The following is a 22,100-nucleotide window of genomic DNA, read 5'->3' as shown; positions in this document are numbered from 1 at the left end:
TTACAGGCTCAATCCATTCCTACCTTACAGAGATACTACAGAAGAGATAGTCATTGTGGAAGAGTTACATTAACACTGATTAAATGATTTGATTGACAACCTATATTCAAACTCGTCTCACATCAGTCACACCTATCAGGTAAATGCATACGTTTGCTTGGAAATGAGAATATTCATTTTTTAGTGCATCACAGCTACATTGCCATAATGTATATCACATATTAAACTTGATTTAATGTAGTGTAGCCCTTTTGCTGGTTTCTTTTTTTTTTTTTTTTTTTTAAATGTTTCTATCATATGCTTGTCAGTGAAAAAGAAAAAACACCTAAATGAACCGTGACATTTTTCAGTTTCACCGGGTAAGGACAGATATGTGACTGAATAATTACGGTGAATAGCATCACAACACTTACCCATAATTACGCGACGTTTTGGTCGAAATCTATAAAAAATGAATTTCACTTTAGTGTTTAAGTCATGGGATGTTGTTAAGAAATGTGTGCATAGTTTGCAGCGATTAAAAAACAACAACAGGTGTGACTACAGTGTGACTGTTGGTCTGTTAAAACATGTGTGTGTTTAGAGTAGAGGAGTGGGGGGATTCTGTGTGTTTGAGCTGGAAATAGTGTTTATGCTATATGTATCAAAAAGTCTGTGGAGAGTCTCTGCATGCACGCGGCGTGCTGCTAGTCGTTAACTAGTCGATAAACGTGGTACTGTGCTCCGTGTTCACTAGTGGACACTTCAAACACAAAGGCGATGCACAGCAGAGTCTCCTGAGTCTCTCTGTTGGACACCACCTAGTAAGAGAAAAAGGAAACCATTGTGGAGGTCAGGATTTAATAATACAAGCAAACACTAGTCCAGAGATACAAGTGTAAGAAGTAATAGAGGTGCACACACACACATACCTGTAGGATGGTGAAGTTCTCCAGTACACTGTTCATCATGTATTTCTCTGGCAGGTGTTTGAGCTTGTGGATGAAGTTGATCATATATTCACACATGGGCGAACGGTGGATGCGGAACACATACTTTCCCCCTTCCATGTGTGCATATTCCGTCTGAATGGGAGAAATCCACACATCACAATTAAACCACAAGTTAATATGGTTAGATGTGAAATCCTTTATGCGCACTACAAAAAAAACAAAAAACGTCATCTTCTCACCTCAACCTTCTCGACCACCTGTTTGCCAAAAGAGCAGACCTTTGTTGAGACACTGATGGTGATGTTTTCTGTTCCACTGTACTGGCTGCTCACGCCGTAGAACACGCCAGAGCCCTCCTCGATGTCGCTGCTCAGGTCCGCCTGAAACGAGCATAAAAAGATGGACTGAGAGTGAGTGTCAAAGGAGAGAGAAAGTCAGAAGAAGCCAATACCAAGGGCAAATATCTGGATGGTTTACAAAACCAAATTGAAGTGAAATAATGCTTAACAAAGCAACTACCAATGAAAAAGTAATTTCCTGTGTAAACCCCTGCTCCAGCACCTCATTGGCTTTGCTGCCCCCTTGTGGAGTAGCAGGTTATAACCTCATATTGTAAGGTACAGTATAACACCAACTTAAACCAACAATCTAATGCAATAACTGCAATAAAATCTAACTAAAATGCATGTTAGTGTTAAAGTTGTACAATTGAATTCCCCAATAGGCCTCATAGTAAATAAATAAATGATCACAAGAAGTAGTAGATAAACAAGAAGTAGTAGATCAATTATCACAAGAAGTCAGATCTCCTGACTTCTTGTGATAACTTATCAAATTCACCGACTTTCTTTTCTGCTGCATGCCTCTCAAAATTCTTGGTTATAAGAAAAATCGAATCAGGGAGAACGCTGGTTTTGTGTACTGACCCAGAACTTGACGAGGAAGAACGCGTTGTGTGGCCCTTTTTCATACAGCTCCTTCAGGCCTCCTTTCTTCTCAGAGAACTTGTCGTAAATCTGCCTCACATCTATGGACTCCAATACGGGGTCATTGTAGCCCGGGTTTGATGGCCCAATGAGTACGAAAAGATGTTTATACTGTAGGGAAGGAAGGAGAAGTGATAATAAGAAAAAGAGAAAAGACTTTGTTTTGGCAAAAAAAAAAAAAAAAGTATATTTTTGTATTGTATAAATGTCTGTACCATCTCCCTTTCTCTCTGGATCTCCATAAAGGCAGAGTACTCCAGTAGCCGTAGTTTTGCTGAGGCGATGGTTCTGTCCTGCCATACAGGAGCTGCTATAGCTGCAGGGCGTGGGGGAGGCAGGGGCTCATAGCCTGCCAAACATTTAAACCAGGAAAGCACAATTAACATACCATTAATCGTTGCTAATTACTCAAATCTGTGAAATTGTGTTCCCACTTACTGATGGGTGGAGGGCCAGGGGGTGGTAGTGTAGTGTATGGTGGCTGTGCAAAGGGCTTGATGCTGCAAAAGAGAAAGAGTAGGAACCCAAACATAAGCAACAGTACTGTATAAACTAGAGGTAGACCGATTAATCGGCGCCGATAGGACAGTTTACAAACTATTGTTATCGGCTGAACTGGGCTCCGATAGTGGCCGGTGGCTGCACAGCCGCCACCAGTCACGCGGGGACGTACATCACCGTTTTGCACGGAGGCTCCATACACAAAGTTAAGGTAGAGGGGGAGAAGAAAAGTTATTTCTCAGTATAATGCAAAACTATCAGCTCTTTGTCCACGATACGAGACAGGCAGACAATAAATCGTTCTGTTACTTTAACTTGCTTACGGTACCAATTTGGCGTTCTGTCTTCCAAATAATCCAGCCACATAACCATCCATTCATGAAATGAAATTGCACACTTACACCCAGGGAATATGCGTGAACATTAATGGTTTGTAAGAGTGGCATTTAACAATGAACAAGACGCGCAGCAGAAGTCATCCTGGCCTGTCATAAACCACAGAACATATTTGCCCATTGCCCAAATAAATAGAACATTTTCCAATAATGTAATCCACCGAATCACACTTCAGGATATTCTTTTACAAATGATTAAATTCAGAGTTACAAAAAATGTATTTATTAAAAACGGCGTATGCAAAAGTAGTCGACAAGGCTGCTGTAGAAGTTAAGAAAATATCGGCCAATTAATTGTCTCTTTCCGGCTCCAAACTATTATTATTACATCGGGGCGGCTGTGGCTCAAAGGGTAGAGCAGGTCGTCCACCAATCGGAAGGTCGGTGGTTCGAGCAAGACACTTAACCCCAAAATTGCTCCCGAAGGCATAGCCATCGGTGTGTGAATGAGTATTTAGATTAGATCCTGATGGGCAAAGCTGGCAACTTAGCAGACTCTGTATGAATGTGTGTGTGAATGGGGTGAATGCTGACATGTATTGTAAAGCACTTTGATTGGTCGGAAGACTGGAAAAGCGCTATTTAAATGCAAGTCCATTTACCATTTACATCTGCCTTTAAAATCAACTATCGGTCGACCTCGAGCACAAACAAACAAAACCAACTAATCTGTCAGTGATACTTACTCCTGAGAATGTCCAGGCTGTCCTGGCATAGGGCTGGGCCAAAACTAAACAAAGGGAAAGAAGGGAAATGGGACAGATAGCATTACTCAAGAGTTTTAACCAGAAGGTAGAAAAGAGCAGTGTGTGTGTGTGTGTGTGTGTGTGTGTGTGTGTGTGTGTGTGTGTGTGTGTGTCTGTGTGTGTGCGCCTGTGTCTCACTCTGACTGGTGGAGGGAACGGAGTCTGGGGTTTCATTACACTAGCAGACACAATCTGAGCTGATGAGAGGTTGGCTACTGTCTGCAGTGCCTTGTCTTTGGATACCTGGTCCTGGATGAGAGAGAGAAAATAACACACAATGATAACGCTCCACCTTGAAAACCCCAGTAAAATTTAGGTTCCCAAAGTCAGCCAACCTTCAAGGCCAGTTTAGACAGCAAGCCAGCCAACACATTATACAGTACTTCAGCATGATGCGGTAACTATGAGGGAAGACAGGACAGAGTGCAAAGCAGATATAGGGGGGGGGATGCCAAAGCAGGAGGCGCACCAAGCTAGCAGGCTAGGAGAGCTAACTGGACCATCACCAGTATTTAACTAAAGCCACTAAAAACAAAAAAGAGTAATGAGCAGGATTTTTTTTTGAGGCTGGCAGTAGAACTGCATTGTGTGGGGTAGCAGTTATGTGATGCCAACCACAAAGCACAAAGCCTGAAGCAGAAGATTGTAGTTGTATGATCAAAACTTACCAAGTTCATGGCCTATGGCAAAGAAGACACGTTATTAATTAACTTCAGTACATTCAAAACAACAGCAGGACACAGATTCACTATTAGGCAATGAGGAAAAACACCTTCCTCAGTACATAGAACTCTTTGAAAATGACTACACCCCTAAGCTACCTTGTCAAACACACTCACTCTAAGCTCGAAAAATCGTACATTTACAGGACAAGCCACATCCTGTGTTACAGCTGAGAGTACTGACGTTTATACCAGGAAATATATTGACGTGGAAATCTTAAAAAGTTCTCAAAATGCGTATTATAGTGCAGCAAATTCAAATGCCTTTGGTGCAAAATTATGTCACAAAGAACCTTTATTACAGTGCATGGTGAAACCACAAGAAAACGGCTTAAACAGAGAAGATATTGAGGGAAATGTCTCAGAGTGAGAACGTAGAAATCAGAAATGATTTAAAAGAGAAAACTGAAATTCGTCGTATGTGCACATGGATATGGTGCACATTAAAAACTCCCTGCATGTCTGTGTGTATGTAAGCATTTATGTACATTACTACAGCCATGCACATGCTTGGGTCAACCGGGCCTGCGCCCGAATCTAACGTAATTATCTGTCCGCAGCCACAAAACCTCTTGAACGAAGTAAACCGCTCAATATTACTGCCATGCATTATAACAAAAACCTCATTCCCACATATTATGATACACTAATGCATTCAACAAATCTCGTTTTTTGCACTGACAACATCAAATACAGACAGAAAGCAATGTTTGAAGATAAAACGAGTTTGCAAAGCCTGAGCCTGCCACGCCACGTTCCCACAGCCACGGACTAACACTCTCTCAGTGTCCTACTGACAGTGGTGTAAAGTAACTAAGTACATTTACTCAAGTACTGCACTTAAGACATTTTTAGGTACTTGTACTTTACTTTAGTATTTCCATTTTATGTTACTTTATACTTCAACTTCACCACATTTCACAGGGAAATATTGTACTTTTTACTCCATTACATTTATTTCATAAATTGAGTTACAAGTAAATATTATTAACAAATAAGATTTGATATATATGTATTATTAATATTATTATTATAGATTAAGCTATACCTTTACCAGCTCCGACATTAAAATCACATGTGCATTAATTATCAAATTATAAATTTTAATCCAAAAATCCAATACATTATTCTGAAATGGGTCATTCTTTAATTTTTTTTAACTTTTTAATTATTTAATTTTTTTACTTTTTAATAAAATATGTTTTATTTATTTATATTTTTCCTTTTACTATTCTTTACTAATATTATATTTTGATGCTAATACTTTTATACTTTTACTCGAGTAAAGTCTTGAATGCAGGACCTTTACTTGCAACAGAGTATTTCTACACTGTGGTATTGCTACTTTTACTTGAGTAAATGCTCTGAGTACTTCTTCCACCACTGCCTAATGATAGTACTACAAATCATGCACCTACTTGTAAACTGGATTTATACTTCTCCATCAAGGTGTTCCAATGGTCCCTGACTTAGATGCCTATATACTAAAGGAATCCTGAAATCACCATAGCACTAAATGGATAAGTCATGCTTTCCTCATTTAAAATTTCCCTCCACTCGTACGTACAGTAAGACCCCAGCAGAGAAGCATAAATCTGCCATAAAACTCTGACAACGACGTGGTGATTTTAATGTTAATGTTCGATGTTAGGTTGGGCCACATGCAGAGCGAAGCAGCTAGCATGATAAAGTCAGTGAGCGTGTGTACCTTGAGCTTAGACTGAATCTCACGAGACTTTCTCTTGGCCAAGACTTGCAGGTGACTAGAGACCTGACGAAAGACAGGACGAAGGACAGAGGATGGGAGGAAAAAGGAAAGGAAAAGAAGAGGGGATGTGACTACAGAGGGAAGGGAGAGTTGATTCAGGGGGCACCCACCTTGATGCTGGTCTGGTATTCTCGTACCCTCTTACGTGCCAGAACCTGAATGTGACTAGACACCTATGAAGGCAGGGTTACCACCATGAAAAAGCACACATTCAAAGGGTGAATTTGCAATTTTAAATAGCCATGGTTCATTATTAATCAATTTAACAAGGTGAATGAGTAAATTACAATAAAAAAAAGCATTAGGAGATGTGTAAGCTGCACCAAGCAATTCCTAATACATAAAAACACATGTAAATACTGTAGTCTTCAAAAACATCGGTACATACCTGTTTGCGTGTGCGCGTCTTTCCTGTCCGTAGCTTGATATAGCGAGCTATCAGCTCATTTCGACCTAAAATTGAGAAAGTAAAAGATAAAATCAGAACACAGAAAATATTTCTGCCATCATAACACCTTAGTTACACACAATACAATATGTGTCGTTATGATATCAGAAAGTAAGACACTGATGGGGCTGGTATGACCGGCAAGGAAGTGTAATCCATTTGAAAGGGTTTGCTTTATTTCAGCTGATACAGTCAACAGGGTCAATAGGGTTTCAATGTTTTCCTCACTGAAGAAAAAAAATGGCTGCTGCTCAAATTTGACCTCAATAACCTCTCCATTATATTATATTATATTATATTATATTATATGATATGTCTTGAGGCATGAAGGGCCCTATTATTATTTATGATGGTCTAAAAATGGCCAGAATCATGTTTTTAATACTTTAACCGTGGGTGCAACCAATTTCATTTCTTCCCTGAAACAAATATGAACCTAAAAGGCAATGATGACAGGAGCGAGTGCTTTAACCAAACTTAATCAGTACTTGATCTCAATGCAGTCTCTATTTTGATTTGTATCTTACAATATTTATCAATTCAGGGCTCGACAGTAACAGTTGCCAGGTTTCCGTCTGCAACCATTTTGAGAAATTGGCAACCAATGCTTGGCCTTTGGCCACTTTTTACATATAAAATAGGGACAACAAACACCAAAACGTGCACCCCAAAGTAAATACATAAGTACATACAACAATATTTGTTGCATTAGCAATATTTAAATATTGCTGTTACAGTCAGAACTGGCACGTGACAATGCTGCGTTTCCTGCGCACAGGCATCTGTTTTAATGGTGAAGCAAATTAAGTTGTTTGACGGTGATGTGAAAAGTTCAACAACAAGAACAGTTGACAAACGAATGTGCAAATTGATTGAACTGATAAAGAACCAGACGAACCTGAACAAAAAACAAAAAGGACAAAAAGTCTTGGTCGGCGAAGTATCCCAGCATCTTTGAGCTGGAATTATATTATTATAATAAAAAAGCTTTTATTCTTTTATGTCACAATTTCATTATTAAGTGGACGTATAACTGCATAGTAAGTAATTACTCAAAATATAAGGTGATTAAATACGGCAACCATATTTTCAGTTTCGGCAACCAAAAGCTGATGCCTGCTAACTACTTTCATTGGAAAAAAGTTGGCAACACTGGGCGGGGTTTTTCAGTTGGATCATTTTTAAAATCTAGTTTACTCATACTAGCTTCTCAACATTGCCAACCCTGCCTCTAAATACCATCAGAACACCCGGCAAGACCATGAGTCCTTCGTGTTTTTCAGTCTAGGGGGTCACAGTGACATTGAGGATTTGAAATGGTCAAATTTATGTTCAGGTTGTACTGAAATCAATCTTTTTGTATGAAGCAAAAGAAGATGAAGACATGGAAATTTGTTCCATCCCATTTGAAATGAAGCCAGCAAATGAAAGTTTAATGCGACTGCACTTTCAGTGTGAGAAGATGGTGACGCTACTGCATCTGCAACTGCATCTGTCGAGCTTTGAATTACTGTGGCTGTATGATATTCTCATTAAGGACAGCGTGTGTTAATTTAGAGTCAGATTTGGCCTTGCTCGATGGCAGAGCTCCAAAGCAGATGGTGGGAATGGAGGGAAAAAGAGAGGAGAGGTCATCATGTAGTTAACAGACTTCCAAAAAGTGGTCACCACAGACTGCATGGTCAGCTCTTTCTTTCTCCGCCTCCCCAAGCTCCAACCCAGACCTGATGACCTGCTTCTCTCTAATGGTAACCGGTGAGCAACTCGCTGTTCACCCTGCTGCAGATGTCAGAATTAGAGAGAGGCTAAAGAAAAAGGTGACCAAATGAAGCCTTGCAGGCCGATTCCACAGCTTTAATAATTTAATCACACTCGCACTAACATCATCGACATCACCATCCTTCTTTCTGGGAAATGGTGCGATGCTGCAGGGACTTGGGTCACATCAGGCTGAGTCACATCAGCTCCGTGGAGTTACCAGAATTCCCCAAAATCAACAGATGGGTCTGACTCAGACCCGGCAGTCTGCTCCAATTCCCCAAACAGGACACATGCACTTTCCTGCAGCCTACCATTACTCCACATAAGGCCAGACACTTTTCTTCAAAAGTCAACTCATGTCCCATTTGTTTTAATTAATGGTAATACAATGGAAAATTAAGTTCCTTTGACACAATGCTTGTTCAAAAATCCTTGTAGATTTATCTCTCCATTTCTCTCTTCATCTGCCCGATAAATCAAGCTTTTTTTTTTTACCCATTATGCTTCCTAGCTGAAATTAAGAACAGGATTTTTATCAAAAAAAAGAGAGAGATAAAGAGAGACAGGATCCAAAACTTAAAAAACAACAACCTTGAATTGAATTTGATTTGGTCATTTTAATGGGGTAACACAATTAACAATAGCAGGAAATGACTGTCAAAATGACACAATCTGTAAGGCGTCTTGCAAATATGAAGCATATTTCACAGCAGGGTGTGAAGAGGCTCTGCCAAATATGTATTTGACTGCATGAGACTGTCTTTGACCCGATTTGAGTTAGTCCCATCTGTAAATGGGCAACCCGCCCCAAATAAATTCAACCACATCCATTCAACCAAAGATTTTATTTAGTAAGCCTTGGGCTTTGTTTACCAGGGCCTGTATTTATCAAACTACAGTACTAATTATTCAAATTTCTTTGAACTTAAATTTTATAGACATGTTTTGGAGGAATTGTACACAAGATCATTGCTTGTGATGAATATTATTTTAGCAGAAGAAATATGAGTAATTCAGAATGGCTTTTGTTTGTTTCCATTACAATCGAAGTCCATGTATTTAATCCCCATATCTATATTTACATATTATTAGATTGTTGTTAATTTCACCTGTCAATTGTTACTGAAGAAATTAAGGATTTCACACGTAAAGTAAAATGTCATGATTAAAAATAATTACCAATATGGCAGATGTTACTCTTACTCTTTGCTGAAAGTAGCATTAAGTTGCTTGATAAATGCGTCTTATTCTTCACACTAGAACCTTTTTACTCCCAAACTGTCTCTCTTAAGAGTACTTCTTAGTTTGATAAATACAGGCTCCAATATATATTGTGCCATTTAAAAAAGGAAAACACAACATTAACACCAACATGATGCTAAAATATCATCATAGCAACAAGCACTTTTCTCTGTCACCCTGTGAGTGCAATCTGAGCAAATGATCCGTGTGATGATCATCCTAATTTGGGAATACATGCTTGACACCATAATCCACGGTGACATCATAGCAGTTAAATATGACTGAGAGGTGAAAGTGATATTTTGATATAAAACTAAGTAGAGTCTAGGATTTTGCATGTTATAAAATTGTTATATTAGTTTAAATGTCATATTTCCTGGTTTTAACCGCTGCACTAAGTGATTCAATTTTCTGAACTTGTGAGAAATGAGCACTAAATGATTCCAGCTGCTTGACTGTGATATCCATATTTATCCACTTCAGCTACTTTTAGACATGAACTGTAATCCATAAATGCTCTGCCAAGTTTAGCAGTTGACTTCACGTTTGAAAAGGACTTCAATTCATTAATCTGTAAAAGACACACTGGTAATCTGCCTATTTAGGACCTAGTAATATTTCTGTAACATCTTCAAGAGAAGTAGTTTCCTTTCTTCACCCTGCATTCATTTTAATTATATAACCTGTAAAATAAACTGATATTTGTTTGTATTTAGTTAGAAGATTTCATAAATTATGCAATGTTTTAAAACAAAAAGGGCTATTCAAAGTTTCTCACAGTATTGGTTTTAAGAAGCAGCTTCTCAAAAGTGAGCGATTAGTGGGTTAATGTGAGCGTGGGGATTATGTTCAGTGTCGGTGTAGCTTTCCAACGTGTGAATGTGTGTACCAGTGGGACTATCCTTGTTTATTTAGATGGAAGTGGGGGTGGTCAACACAGCGAGCCCACACTTCCACAAAAGGAGAAAATGCTGCTGCAACGTTGGAACAAACTTTCCCCTTTCTGTCGCATGGGATCACATATCTCGTTTCCCTCACAACACACACTCACACATACACAAATGTATGACACACGCTTCTGCGAGCCGGAATGCCAACCCTCAGCTCAAAAAAAAAAAGACAAAAATGCTAGGAATGTTGGGTGCTAGCCAAGGACTTCAATAAGGTAGGAAGAAACAGTCACAGTACATCAAAGCTCTACTCGCAGGCAGCGTCCTAAACAGATCTTAATAAAAACTAACACTACACACACTGGGTTATGTGGTCCCATAGACCAATACGAAATAGTCTTTAAGCAATTAGTTCCCAGGGGAATGAGCGATCAGGCAACTTCTTCATATGCTAAACCTAACCTGAGCTGAAATTTCAACCTGTTTTAACCTTTGATCCTGTCAGTGCTGGATGCCCATTGACCTCAAGCTAAACAGCCTTCTCCCAAAATACCTGCAGGCAGATCACCTGGGCAAAAACCAAGAGGTCTTTACAAGAAGTCAACAACCGTCTGGGTTCCAAAGTGTTGGCAGTGGATCACTACTGGCCTTTGCTGCGCTTCCTCAGAAAGCCAAACCATAACAGGAGTAAAGTTTCAATTTTATATCATTCTGTAAAAGTTGAGGCTGATATAGAGTGTGTGCAGTTGGAAAATGTTGGCCATTATAATTAATAGTTATGTTAACTAATCAGTAGGGGTGTCGTGATTTTGATTATATATTGGAAGTCAATCAAAATTAGCTTCCGATTTCAACCATCGAAATCAAAAGCATCTCCATGCCTGCCTATTACGGAACATTCCCAGAAAAATACAGCTGTCACCTCACTCATGGTTTGAATGATAAACCAGCAAAAAATATGACAATTACCAACATCAGCCACCATGTTCTGAACCGACACATTGTATTACAAACACTAACAAAAGTTACATTTGCATTTTGGAACTTAAAACAGTACTCGGGACTAGACAGGCATGATGGGAAATGTGGGCCGTCCCTGTTGCTACGATTCTCCGGGCACTGCCTGCATGCCTATGGCAGTTTACACTGCATGAATTAGCCTAGCGGCTAGCAGACTTTAGTTAGTAAGTTACTTTTCCTTACTCAAAGCTAGTTTAACATTAAGTCACTGCATCTTCCGACAGAACAACACCACGGTTGAATTTCAGCCTGCATGCACATTTTTTCAACATTGTTGAATCAGAGCAGCTGATATTGGCAGCGAGAGCAACAAGCTAGCTGACTGCTGAGTGCCGTCTCTCAGCTCTGCTCACACAGACTGTGTCCAAAGCTCTCAGTGACACACAGCGATCAGAGGAGAGCAGAAAAAAGAGAGGAAAGAAACAACCGCGACAGTAAATGACAACAAAACGTATTTTCAACGTGTTTTTGTAGATTACGGCACACTTGTAATGCACTGCTGAACGACTTATGTTTTGGTTTTGTAATGATTATGTACTTAGGTGGGTCACACAGATACTGATATTGAGAAGATGCAGCTCTTTACATTGTAGTCTGTTGTAGTCTAATTTTTGAACACTTTCTGTCCATTTTATCTCAGCTCTTCTTACCGATTTAAAATCTGCTGTACATGCGAGTAAACAATGATTTGTTTATAATGGTAAGTGGCTTTACTTGCTGTAGATTACCTTGTAAGTCTCATTCCCTAATGACACTGGTTGATATATATTGTAATTTAAAAGTCACTATAAACAAAGGTGGATAGGGTGGCTGGATGCCAATCATTTTGTCGTTAGGTCCTCACCATACATCTTCCCCTCGTCTGAAAGTATGATCTTCCTCCTGCCGCAGGGAGGGTAGATGGCCAGAGCTTCATGAAAGCTCTGCTCAATGTCTGGACTCCACACTCCCTCGGGGTCGCCATCCAATCCGCGGTCAGCCCCGTCTGCCGCTGTATCTCCATCTGCATCGCCGCCCTCCTCCTGCGCCCCGTCAGGGCTGCCACGGCAACTCCACTCCGACGCAATGATGACGGCTCCTGACCACAACACACCTAGAACACACGGGACAAGACATTTGTAAGATTTCACATCCTCTTAGTTACTGTTGCTACCTGCTAAAAGTGGAAGATTTAATACTCAGAATTAATAGTAGTTTTTAAATGTGTTTATAGGCTCATAGAGATAGATGGGTTTGAAATTTTAAATTGTTGTGCGAATTATTCGTTTTGGTCTGAAAAGACATTCAGACTGTTATTTTGTTCTTAAATAACCTTGTCTGGCTGCTTAGTTTGTTAAATGTAACACTATCTTGATTAACTATCTCTGTCCGGAATCCAGGTTTCGAGACAGGGTTTCTTCCACATTAAAAAAGCATTACACCACAATATCTACCACAATGTGAGGGCGGTATTTGTTTTGATAGCTGATGAATTTAGACAAAAATAGATCGCAATCAGCAAGGTTCAAAGAAATGAATGCAGCTGTCTCCTGGATGTTTTGAAAACACAGTGGAGCTTTAAATCATCTATTAAAGCAACATATACAAACACGTCTGTGTACAAGTATAATAAACTAAATACATTTTTGTGGTTACAGTAATTTTCTGTATCTTCAACCCACCAAAGAGCTTGATCTCACCAGCACATACTGCTGCCCACAACAAAAGCGGCCTGGAGATCTATTTTGTTTCTTTAAAAAAAAACTTTTTTTCTGTTATCCACATGAAAACCCCTTGATCTTAAATTGACATTTCAAGTATTTTGTAAGTAACATAGATCAAAATCCAGTTAGTCTGTTCTCAAACTGAAACTCCCGCATGGACATCTTTTAAAATACGTTGTTTTGGAGTGTGACGTGGAGAAGCAGCACAGAGCACGGACCACACATGTGATAAAGTTATAAAAATGTAGTTTGATTAAAAAAAAATTTCAAGTACAAAATCAAGGCAAGTATTAGAGGCTGGAGTATTAGAGCCCAACTCTCATGTGTCTGAATCTAATGTACCAATGGAGAGAGCGAGAGAGAATAGAGCTTAAACAATTAGTTTAATTTGTATTTGTTGTTTAATCGATTAGTCAATTTATCCATTAGTCAATGCATAGAAACAACAATTCCCAAAAATTATTTCTTGCTTCTCAAACGTGAGGATTTGCTGCTTTATTTTATCTCTTCTCAGATAAAACAAGGAATTTGAAGATGTCACCTCAGGCTCTGGGGAAATTATAATGGGCAGTTTTCACTGTTTTGAGGCATTTTATAGACAAAACAATCAATTGAGAAAACCATTGGCAGATTAATCGATAAAAAAAAAGATCATTACTTGCAGCCCTAGTACGTAACCGGCAAACTCCACTTCTTTGGTTTAATTTCATGGGCATTATGTTGAAGAGGGCCTTACTATTATCGTTATTAGTGGTGCTGACCACTCAAAAATCTTCTTACCTACAAACTTTTCATTAACAAGAGAACATAAATGAATCCCACGGAAGCTCTTAATTTGTACATGCTTGCAAAAATACAATCAAAGCCTGTTAGTTTTATGAATGAGGGCCAATAACAGGCAGGTGGTCCCGCACTTTGTCTTTCTAATTTACATCAAAAACACTGCGATGGATTGACCGGACCGGGATTAACTTTGCGGCTGCCGAGAATGGCGAGAGATTTCTCGGAATCCAAATATCTCCACACTTCACCAAGAGCGAGATCAGATTCATCTGAAGGTTGTTTACAGGCTGCGTGGGCGCAGGGTGTATTAATAGCCCTGGCATTCGGGCGTTAAAGACCCGACAAGCAAAACGGGAAAACATTAAGAGCTCGTAAATTTACAAAGACACTGGCCAAGGTCAATGAAGACACTACCAGACCAGTTGGTCTAGCTATTAAGGTTACACCAGTTAGTGATGGCAGGACCAGATAGTCATTTTCCTTTAGCTACCCGTCCTAGACAAACTACTTTAAGAGGCAGTATTTGAGCCATATGAACTTCCCAGAAGCTGCAACTTTAGGCCACATGAGGAAATTACACATTCTTTTGTTATTGTTGAAGATGCTCCAAGGCTCCTCAAACACAGGCACACATATGCAACATGAATGCTGCCTGGTGTAATGTTTTCCAGAGTGTGGCTAACATGCTCCCTGCCACAGAAGAACCACAGAGGATCAGTGTGGTTGTAAGAGCTTCCCCTGCTGTGGTGGGCTTATTGGACACTCTCTGCACAGGGCCTTCCCAGTTTTAATCACCGCTGATGGGACGGCGCTGTTGCCATAACGATCAGACAGGCCCTGGTGAGATGGTTGGGAAAGAGCAATGCCTGAAACAACACTGTGATATTCAAGAGGACTTGGACGTTTCACTGTGTGAAAAGTCGGCAACGGGGAATATGTTTGTTTGTCCTGACTGGATCTGATTAACCTTAATGTTCGGTTTGACATCCTGGAGACCCCCTGGGCCTTTTTAACAGCTCAAAAAACATACTACTCATTGTTTTATCACCTTGTTACTATATCACTTTTCTGAATTATATTAGAATTGCTTATACGGAGTTTTATAAAAGTTTGAGTTAGCCCTTTTGGTATAATTGCACCTATAAGCAACATCACTATACAACAGAGGTTTCCAACCTGGGGGTAAATCTGCGGGGTCACAAGATGATTAAATAACATTTACATTTTACTTAAATACTACTTACATACATATTTCCAACTACTCAGGCCTATAAAGGCCTTCAAAGTAGTGAAACAATATGAGATTGAGATGGAAGGAAACATCCCACTTAACTAATCAAAGCTCATGTCCTCACTAATGCTGCGTTCAAGACAACTTGGAATTCGAAGAATTCCGACCGTCCTCCAGAAAAAGTACAATGGAATGCCGCAGGTTCCTACTTGTAAACTGGGGGAAAATCCTTCTATCCTGACTTCATGAAGAAGCAGTTGTCTGACATCACACAACGATGGCAGCACCCATGGAAGCACACATTGTAAATGGTAAACCATCAACTAGAAGGCAACGTCGAGTACATTTTCCTACAATTATCATATAGCAAAACCTGTTCTGCCTGTAAATTGATGTCAAAATATGTTGCTAGTGTTATTAGGTAGCTGGTTACGGTAAACAATGGCGTGTGTTACGTCATACATCATTTTATCTCCTTTGCTTAGTTTATGTATGCAAGGAGGCTGCACTGCTGAGAGTTCAATTGCCAAAGAAACATCAGTTTGTCACAGTCAGACATGTTTTTTGTTTATGTTTGGCGTTGTGCACCTGGAACGTTTGGAAGTTGAAAATTTAAACTGGGAAATTCCAACCTCCGACATCGACTTGAACGCAGCATAAGGTTATAATTTGTGATGATGAGTCTTAATAGGTATACAATTGTTATATTGTAGGGGGTCACAAGCTGAAAACATTGGGAACCGCTGCTATAGGAGAACATACTGTTCTTTCATTGTATATGAATGGCTTTTTAGCAACAAAAAAAAAAGAATATAAATTTGTTTATGACAAATACATAACATTTAATACACCCTTATTTGTTGTAATAATGCTTTTTGGTAAGCTAATTTAGATATTCTGTCACCATAAATGAGAATGTAAGCTCTGTCGGTGGTAATAGGAAGAGTTACCACTTAAATACTTTTCCGCATATATAGAGTTTTAATAAAATCAGAGCAAAAGAGAATATATACATACTTTTTTTTTTTACACATACAGCAGTTCGGTGTTATGAATGCACCGATCTGGCTTTTTCACTCTCGATACCGATACCTGGGCTTAGGGTATCGGTCAATACAGAGTACCGATCTGATACCATTGTTTAATCAATAAACTGCGAGCCTCATTGTGTGGAAGTGACTGGATCAGGCTTGATTTCTTTCCTAAACAAAATGTAACAAATAAATACATGGATGAAATTTTACTGAATTGTATTAAAATAATAAAATTGTACACCTCCAACTTGGTAAAAAAAAAATCTTCGAAATGAACAGGAATTACAATTCAATTGTAAACCTTTTAAATGCAGCAAAAAATTGGTCAAAACTTAAAAATTCCAGGACATAATATATATTGTATACAAACATAGAAGGATAGGATTGAATAGATCGACCCCATTGTCACCGATAATCAATCCAGCTATTAGGCCTAACTTTGATTAAATCACTTCAGTTAACTCAAACGTTGATGCCAATGATAATATTGACAGTAAATAGTATAGTATTGTACTCAGTGGCCACTTTAGATACACCTGTGAAATCTAGTTCAGCCATTAAATACCACCTTGACAAAGATAACAATGTTCTTTTTTGATAGACACAGTCAACTAGGTGCTCATTTAACTATATGTTTATTACTGAGGTTGGAGTTCAAGTGGTGTTGAAATTAACTGCATTATGTTGAGGTGTTTCTAATTCTCTTCCCAACCCAAACATAACGGGGGAAGAATATTAGAAACACATTTCAATATAACGCAACCCAGTATACTATGACATCAGTAATAAGTTGATTTAACAAAAACTGGTCATCTTCATAAGTATGTGTGGCATATCTGTTGTTTTGGATTGAATTATAATGTATACCTAATAAAGTGGCAAGGGAGTATATATATATATATATATATATATATATATATATATATATATATATATCAAGACTGAGTGTAATTGTTACTGCTGAGCAAAGTGGCTAAGATTTGGGAAATCATGGAACTAAAGAGTGGCATCACGGCCACAGCTTTGTCATTTACCAAAGAAGTGGTGATGCAAAGTTAGGACATTGATATTGCACTGAAGGCATATGGTAGCCCCTGCCAGTTTCAATATAGCTGCCAGTGGCCAAAAGGTCAGATGTTTAGTGCAGTGAGAGGGAGCCAGAGCAGCATTGAGGCTAAATAAAGCTATGAGCTCAGCAAACACTGACAAGACACATGCACATTACTGGCTGCCTTCTGCCCCAATGGGAACAGAAGACATTATGATTAATCAAGCTAGATCTCATCACAATACTCTCAGATTTACCACCTCGGCTGACTATTATTACTACTACTACTACTACTACTACTACTACTACTACAACAGACTTTTGTAGGTTTTAAATGGGTAATCAGTCAGAAACTAAAGGACACATCTCACACCAGTTGTATAATTCAGTCAGGATAGTTAACAAAAGGTGTTTTTTCCTCCTCTAACTTCTGTTGAACCATTATGATTTATCAAGCTAGATCTCATCACAATACTTTCAGATTTACATGACTATTACTACTATTACTACTACTACTTGTAGGTTTTAAATAGATAATCAGTCAGGTTTTACATATAAAACTAAGGGACACATCTTACACCAGTTGTATAAATCAGTCAGAATAGCTTTGCTGGGGACTAACAAAATGTGTTTTTTTCCTCCTCTGACTTCTGTTGAACCATTATGATTAATCAAGCTAGATCTCATCATAATACTTTCAGATTTACATGACTATTACTACTAATACTAATACTACTACTACTACAGACTTTTGTAGGTTTTAAATAGCTAATCAGTCAGAAACTAAAGGACACATCTCACACCAGTTGTATAAATCAGTCAGAATAGTTTTGCTGGGGATTAACAAAAGGTGTTTTTTTCCTCCTCTGACTTCTATTGAACCATTATGATTAATCAAACTAGATCTCATCACAATACTTTCAGATTTAAATGACTACTACTACTACTACTACTACTTGTATGTTTTAAATAGATAATCAGTCAGGCTTTACATATAAAAACTAAGGGACACATCTTACACCAGTTGTATAAATCAGTCAGAATAGTTTTGCTGGGGATTAACAAAAGGTGTTTTTTTCCTCCTCTGATTTCTGTTGAACCATTATGATTAATCAAACTAGATCTCATCACAATACTTTCAGATTTACATGACTACTACTACTACTACAGACTTTTGTAGGTTTTAAATAGCTAATCAGTCAGAAACTAAAGGACACATCTCACACCAGTTGTATAATTCAGTCAGGATAGTTAACAAAAGGTGTTTTTTCCTCCTCTAACTTCTGTTGAACCATTATGATTAATCAAACTAGATCTCATCATAATACTCTCAGATTTACATGACTACTACTACTACTACTACTACAGACTTTTGTATGTTTTAAATAGCTAATCAGTCAGGCTTTACATATAAAAACTAAGGGACACATCTCACACCAGTTGTATAAATCAGTCAGAATAGTTTTGCTGGGGACTAACAAAAGGTGTTTTTTTCCTCCTCTGACTTCTGTTGAACCATTATGATTAATCAAGCTAGATCTCATCACAATACTTTCAGATTTACATGACTATTACTACTACTACTACTACTACTACTATTATTATTACTACTACTACAGACTTTTGTAGGTTTTAAATAGCTAATCAGTCAGAAACTAAAGGACACATCTCACACCAGTTGTATAAATCAGTCAGAATAGTTTTGCTGGGGATTAACAAAAGGTGTTTTTTTCCTCCTCTGACTTCTATTGAACCATTATGATTAATCAAGCTAGATCTCATCATAATACTCTCAGATTTACATGACTATTACTACTAATACTACTACTACTACTACTACTACTACTACAGACTTTTGTAGGTTTTAAATAGCTAATCAGTCAGAAACGAAAGGACACATCTTACACCAGTTGTATAAATCAGTCAGGATAGTTAACAAAAGGTGTTTTTTCCTCCTCTAACTTCTGTTGAACCATTATGATTAATCAAACTAGATCTCATCATAATACTCTCAGATTTACATGACTACTACTACTACTACTACTACTACAGACTTTTGTAGGTTTTAAATAGCTAATCAGTCAGGTTTTACATATAAAACTAAGGGACACATCTTACACCAGTTGTATAATTCAGTCAGGATAGTTAACAAAAGGTGTTTTTTCCTCCTCTAACTTCTGTTGAACCATTATGATTTATCAAGCTAGATCTCATCACAATACTTTCAGATTTACATGACTATTACTACTACTATTACTACTACTACTACTACTACTACTACAGACTTTTGTAGGTTTTAAATAGCTAATCAGTCAGAAACGAAAGGACACATCTCACACCAGTTGTATAAATCAGTCACAATAGTTGTGCTGGGGATTAACAAAAGGTGTTTTTTCCTCCTCTTGTCTTCTGTTGAACAAGTAAGACCAGTCTCACGTGTTGGATGAAACTTTTTTTTTACAACAACAACAAATGCATAGCTTCGTAGCTAGCATGTAGCTTCAATCACTCCACGGTTGGGAGCCGTTTTAGCCCACTGTGAGTTGGCAAAAAAACTGCCTTTTTAATCCAAAATGTGTACAAAAACTTACACGTAACTAGGATTAAGAGTTGTCCGAACACCTTAGGAACACTTTGACGTGTAAGAAGAAGTGTTGTTTTCCATCTTTTAGTGGGTTATTTCACAAACTGTATGATAACACACTCGAAGCTGTGCTAGCTGTGAGTTAGCTTGCGGAGCTAATAATACCTCAACAAAACTCCTAACTAAAGTCCGAGAGGGAAAGAGAGAGAAAGTCACTGCGGTTTACAGCGACTGAGTAAATAAAACAGAGGAACTCTCTTTGCTAAACACAAGAGGGCTCTGATTCAGCAGAAAAAGCGGCAGCGGGAAAATGCGAAATATGTGAAATATCCCAAAACTTCCAAGCACACACGAAGCGAAGCAGCAGCTGCATGAAAAGTTGCAGCAGCAGCTACACAACAAAGAACAAGTATCTGAGAGCGCAACTCACCTTCCAAAGAGGCTCTGCTTCCACTCACTCACTCCCGAGTACACGGTGGTTTCTACAGCTTCTTTTGCTTTGTGTTTCGAGAGTATTTCCTCGGTAAAAAGAGTCGTGTTTGACAGAAAAAAAGGCGGAATGCCAAGTATGAGTTTCTTTGGTATGAAATCAACGCGCCGGAGGAAAACGCACACAGAGGCGTGGCGACGAAAACACGCGCACACGCAACAAAAAGTTTTTTGGGTGTCCCAACCAACAAACTCCTCCTCCTCCAACATGACACCAGACACTCCTGCTGGAGGAGAGAGAGAGAGAGAGAGAGGAGGGAACAGGGGGATTTTATTGTTCTCTTTCACACAAAATATAGGATAGATCAGGATCAGGGGTCTGTTCAACCTGCGGCTCTTTAGCTCCTCTCCAGTTTATTATTATTATTAATCATTATTATTTATCATTGTTGTAGGTCTAATGTACGACGGAGTATTAGGGCCACATTGAGGAAAAAAAATAAATCTGAGATTTCGAGAATAAAGTCATAATATTTCGAGAATAAAGTCATAGGTTTAAGAGAAAAAAGTCGTTATATTATGAGAATAAAGTTATTAGTGTACAAGAAAAAAGTCGTAATATTATGAGAATAAATAGTAAATAAAAAGTAATAATTTTACGTTTTATTTTGTTTGCTCTTGTAAAGTTATGACTCTATTCTCGTAATATTAAGACTTTTTTTCTGGTAATATTATGACTTTATTCTCGTAATATCATGACTTTTTTCTGGTAAAGTTATGACTTTATTATCTTAATGTGATGGCTTTTTTTCTCGTAAAAGTTATGACTTTATTATCTTAATATTACGACTTTTTTCTAGTAACATTATGACTTTATTCTCTTAATATTACGACTTTTTTCTCGTAAAGTTATGACTTTATTATCTTAATATTACAACCTTTTTTCGTAAAGTTATGACTTTATTCTCTTGATATCACGACTTTTTCTGGTAAAGTTACGAATTTATTATCATATTATTACGACTTTTTTTCTCGTTAAGTTATGACCTTCTTATTTTAATATTATGACTTTTTTCTTGTAAAGTTATGACTTTATTCTCTTAATATTACGAGTTTTTTCTTGTAAAGTTATGAATTTATTCTCTTAATATTACGAGTTTTTTCTCGTAAAGTTATGACTTTATTCTCATAATATTACGACTTTTTTTCTCGTAATACTATGACTTTATTATCGTAATATTACGACTTTTATTCTCGTAATATTACGACTTTTTTCTGGTAAAGTTATGACTTTATTATCTTAATATTATGACTTTTTTTCTCGTAAAAGTTATGACTTTATTCTCTTGATATTACGACTTTTTTCTGGTAAAGTTATGACTTTATTATCTTAATATTACGAGTTTTTTCTCGTAACATTATGACTTTATTCTCGTAACATTATGACTTTATTCTCTTAATATTACGACTTTTTTCTCGTAAAGTTATGACTTTATTATTTTAATATTACAACTTTTTTTTCGTAAAGTTATGACTTTATTCTCTTGATATCACGACTTTTTCTGGTAAAGTTACGACTTTATTATCATAATATTACGACTTTTTTTCTCGTAAAGTTATGACCTTCTTATCTTAATATTACGAGTTTTTTCTTGTAAAGTTATGAATTTATTCTCTTAATATTACGAGTTTTTTCTCGTAAAGCTTTGACTTTATTCTGATAATATTACGACTTTTTCCTTGTAATACTATGACTTTATTCTCGTAATATTACGACTTTTATTCTCGTAATATTACGACTTTTATTCTCGTAATATTACAAATTTTTTTCTTGTAAAGTTATGACCTTATTATCTTAATAATCCAACCTTTTTTCT

The 22,100-nt window shown here is 37.7% G+C and overlaps 1 protein-coding gene across 4 annotated transcripts; it reads right to left on the bottom strand.

Annotated features, from left to right (window-relative positions):
• Window positions 1-204: 204 nt before the first annotated feature.
• tead3a (TEA domain family member 3 a) lies at window positions 205-20,505 on the bottom strand. Of its 4 annotated transcripts, XM_037773587.1 has the most exons (14): window positions 20,225-20,504; window positions 12,256-12,504; window positions 6,439-6,503; window positions 6,161-6,223; window positions 5,991-6,053; window positions 4,229-4,240; window positions 3,699-3,809; window positions 3,501-3,544; window positions 2,357-2,418; window positions 2,134-2,267; window positions 1,859-2,029; window positions 1,172-1,312; window positions 912-1,064; window positions 205-800 (listed from the first exon to the last, which is right to left on the bottom strand). In XM_037773587.1, exons 2-14 carry the CDS (start codon window positions 12,260-12,262, stop codon window positions 687-689), a joined length of 1,140 nt encoding a protein of 379 aa, XP_037629515.1. In that variant the 5' UTR covers window positions 12,263-12,504; window positions 20,225-20,504; the 3' UTR covers window positions 205-686. The 4 variants fall into 4 exon arrangements, with proteins under 4 accessions (XP_037629515.1, XP_037629517.1, XP_037629516.1 ...); XM_037773589.1 differs by lacking the exon at window positions 6,161-6,223 and having other exon boundaries at window positions 641-800; window positions 20,225-20,505; XM_037773588.1 differs by lacking the exon at window positions 5,991-6,053 and having other exon boundaries at window positions 641-800; window positions 20,225-20,502.
• Between the last annotated feature and the right edge of the window lie 1,595 nt (window positions 20,506-22,100).

This window comes from Sebastes umbrosus, chromosome 6, assembly GCF_015220745.1.
Source record: "Sebastes umbrosus isolate fSebUmb1 chromosome 6, fSebUmb1.pri, whole genome shotgun sequence".
In the NCBI taxonomy this organism is placed as follows: Eukaryota; Metazoa; Chordata; class Actinopteri; order Perciformes; family Sebastidae; genus Sebastes; species Sebastes umbrosus.
This window is presented reverse-complemented; position numbering and strand designations above follow the sequence as displayed.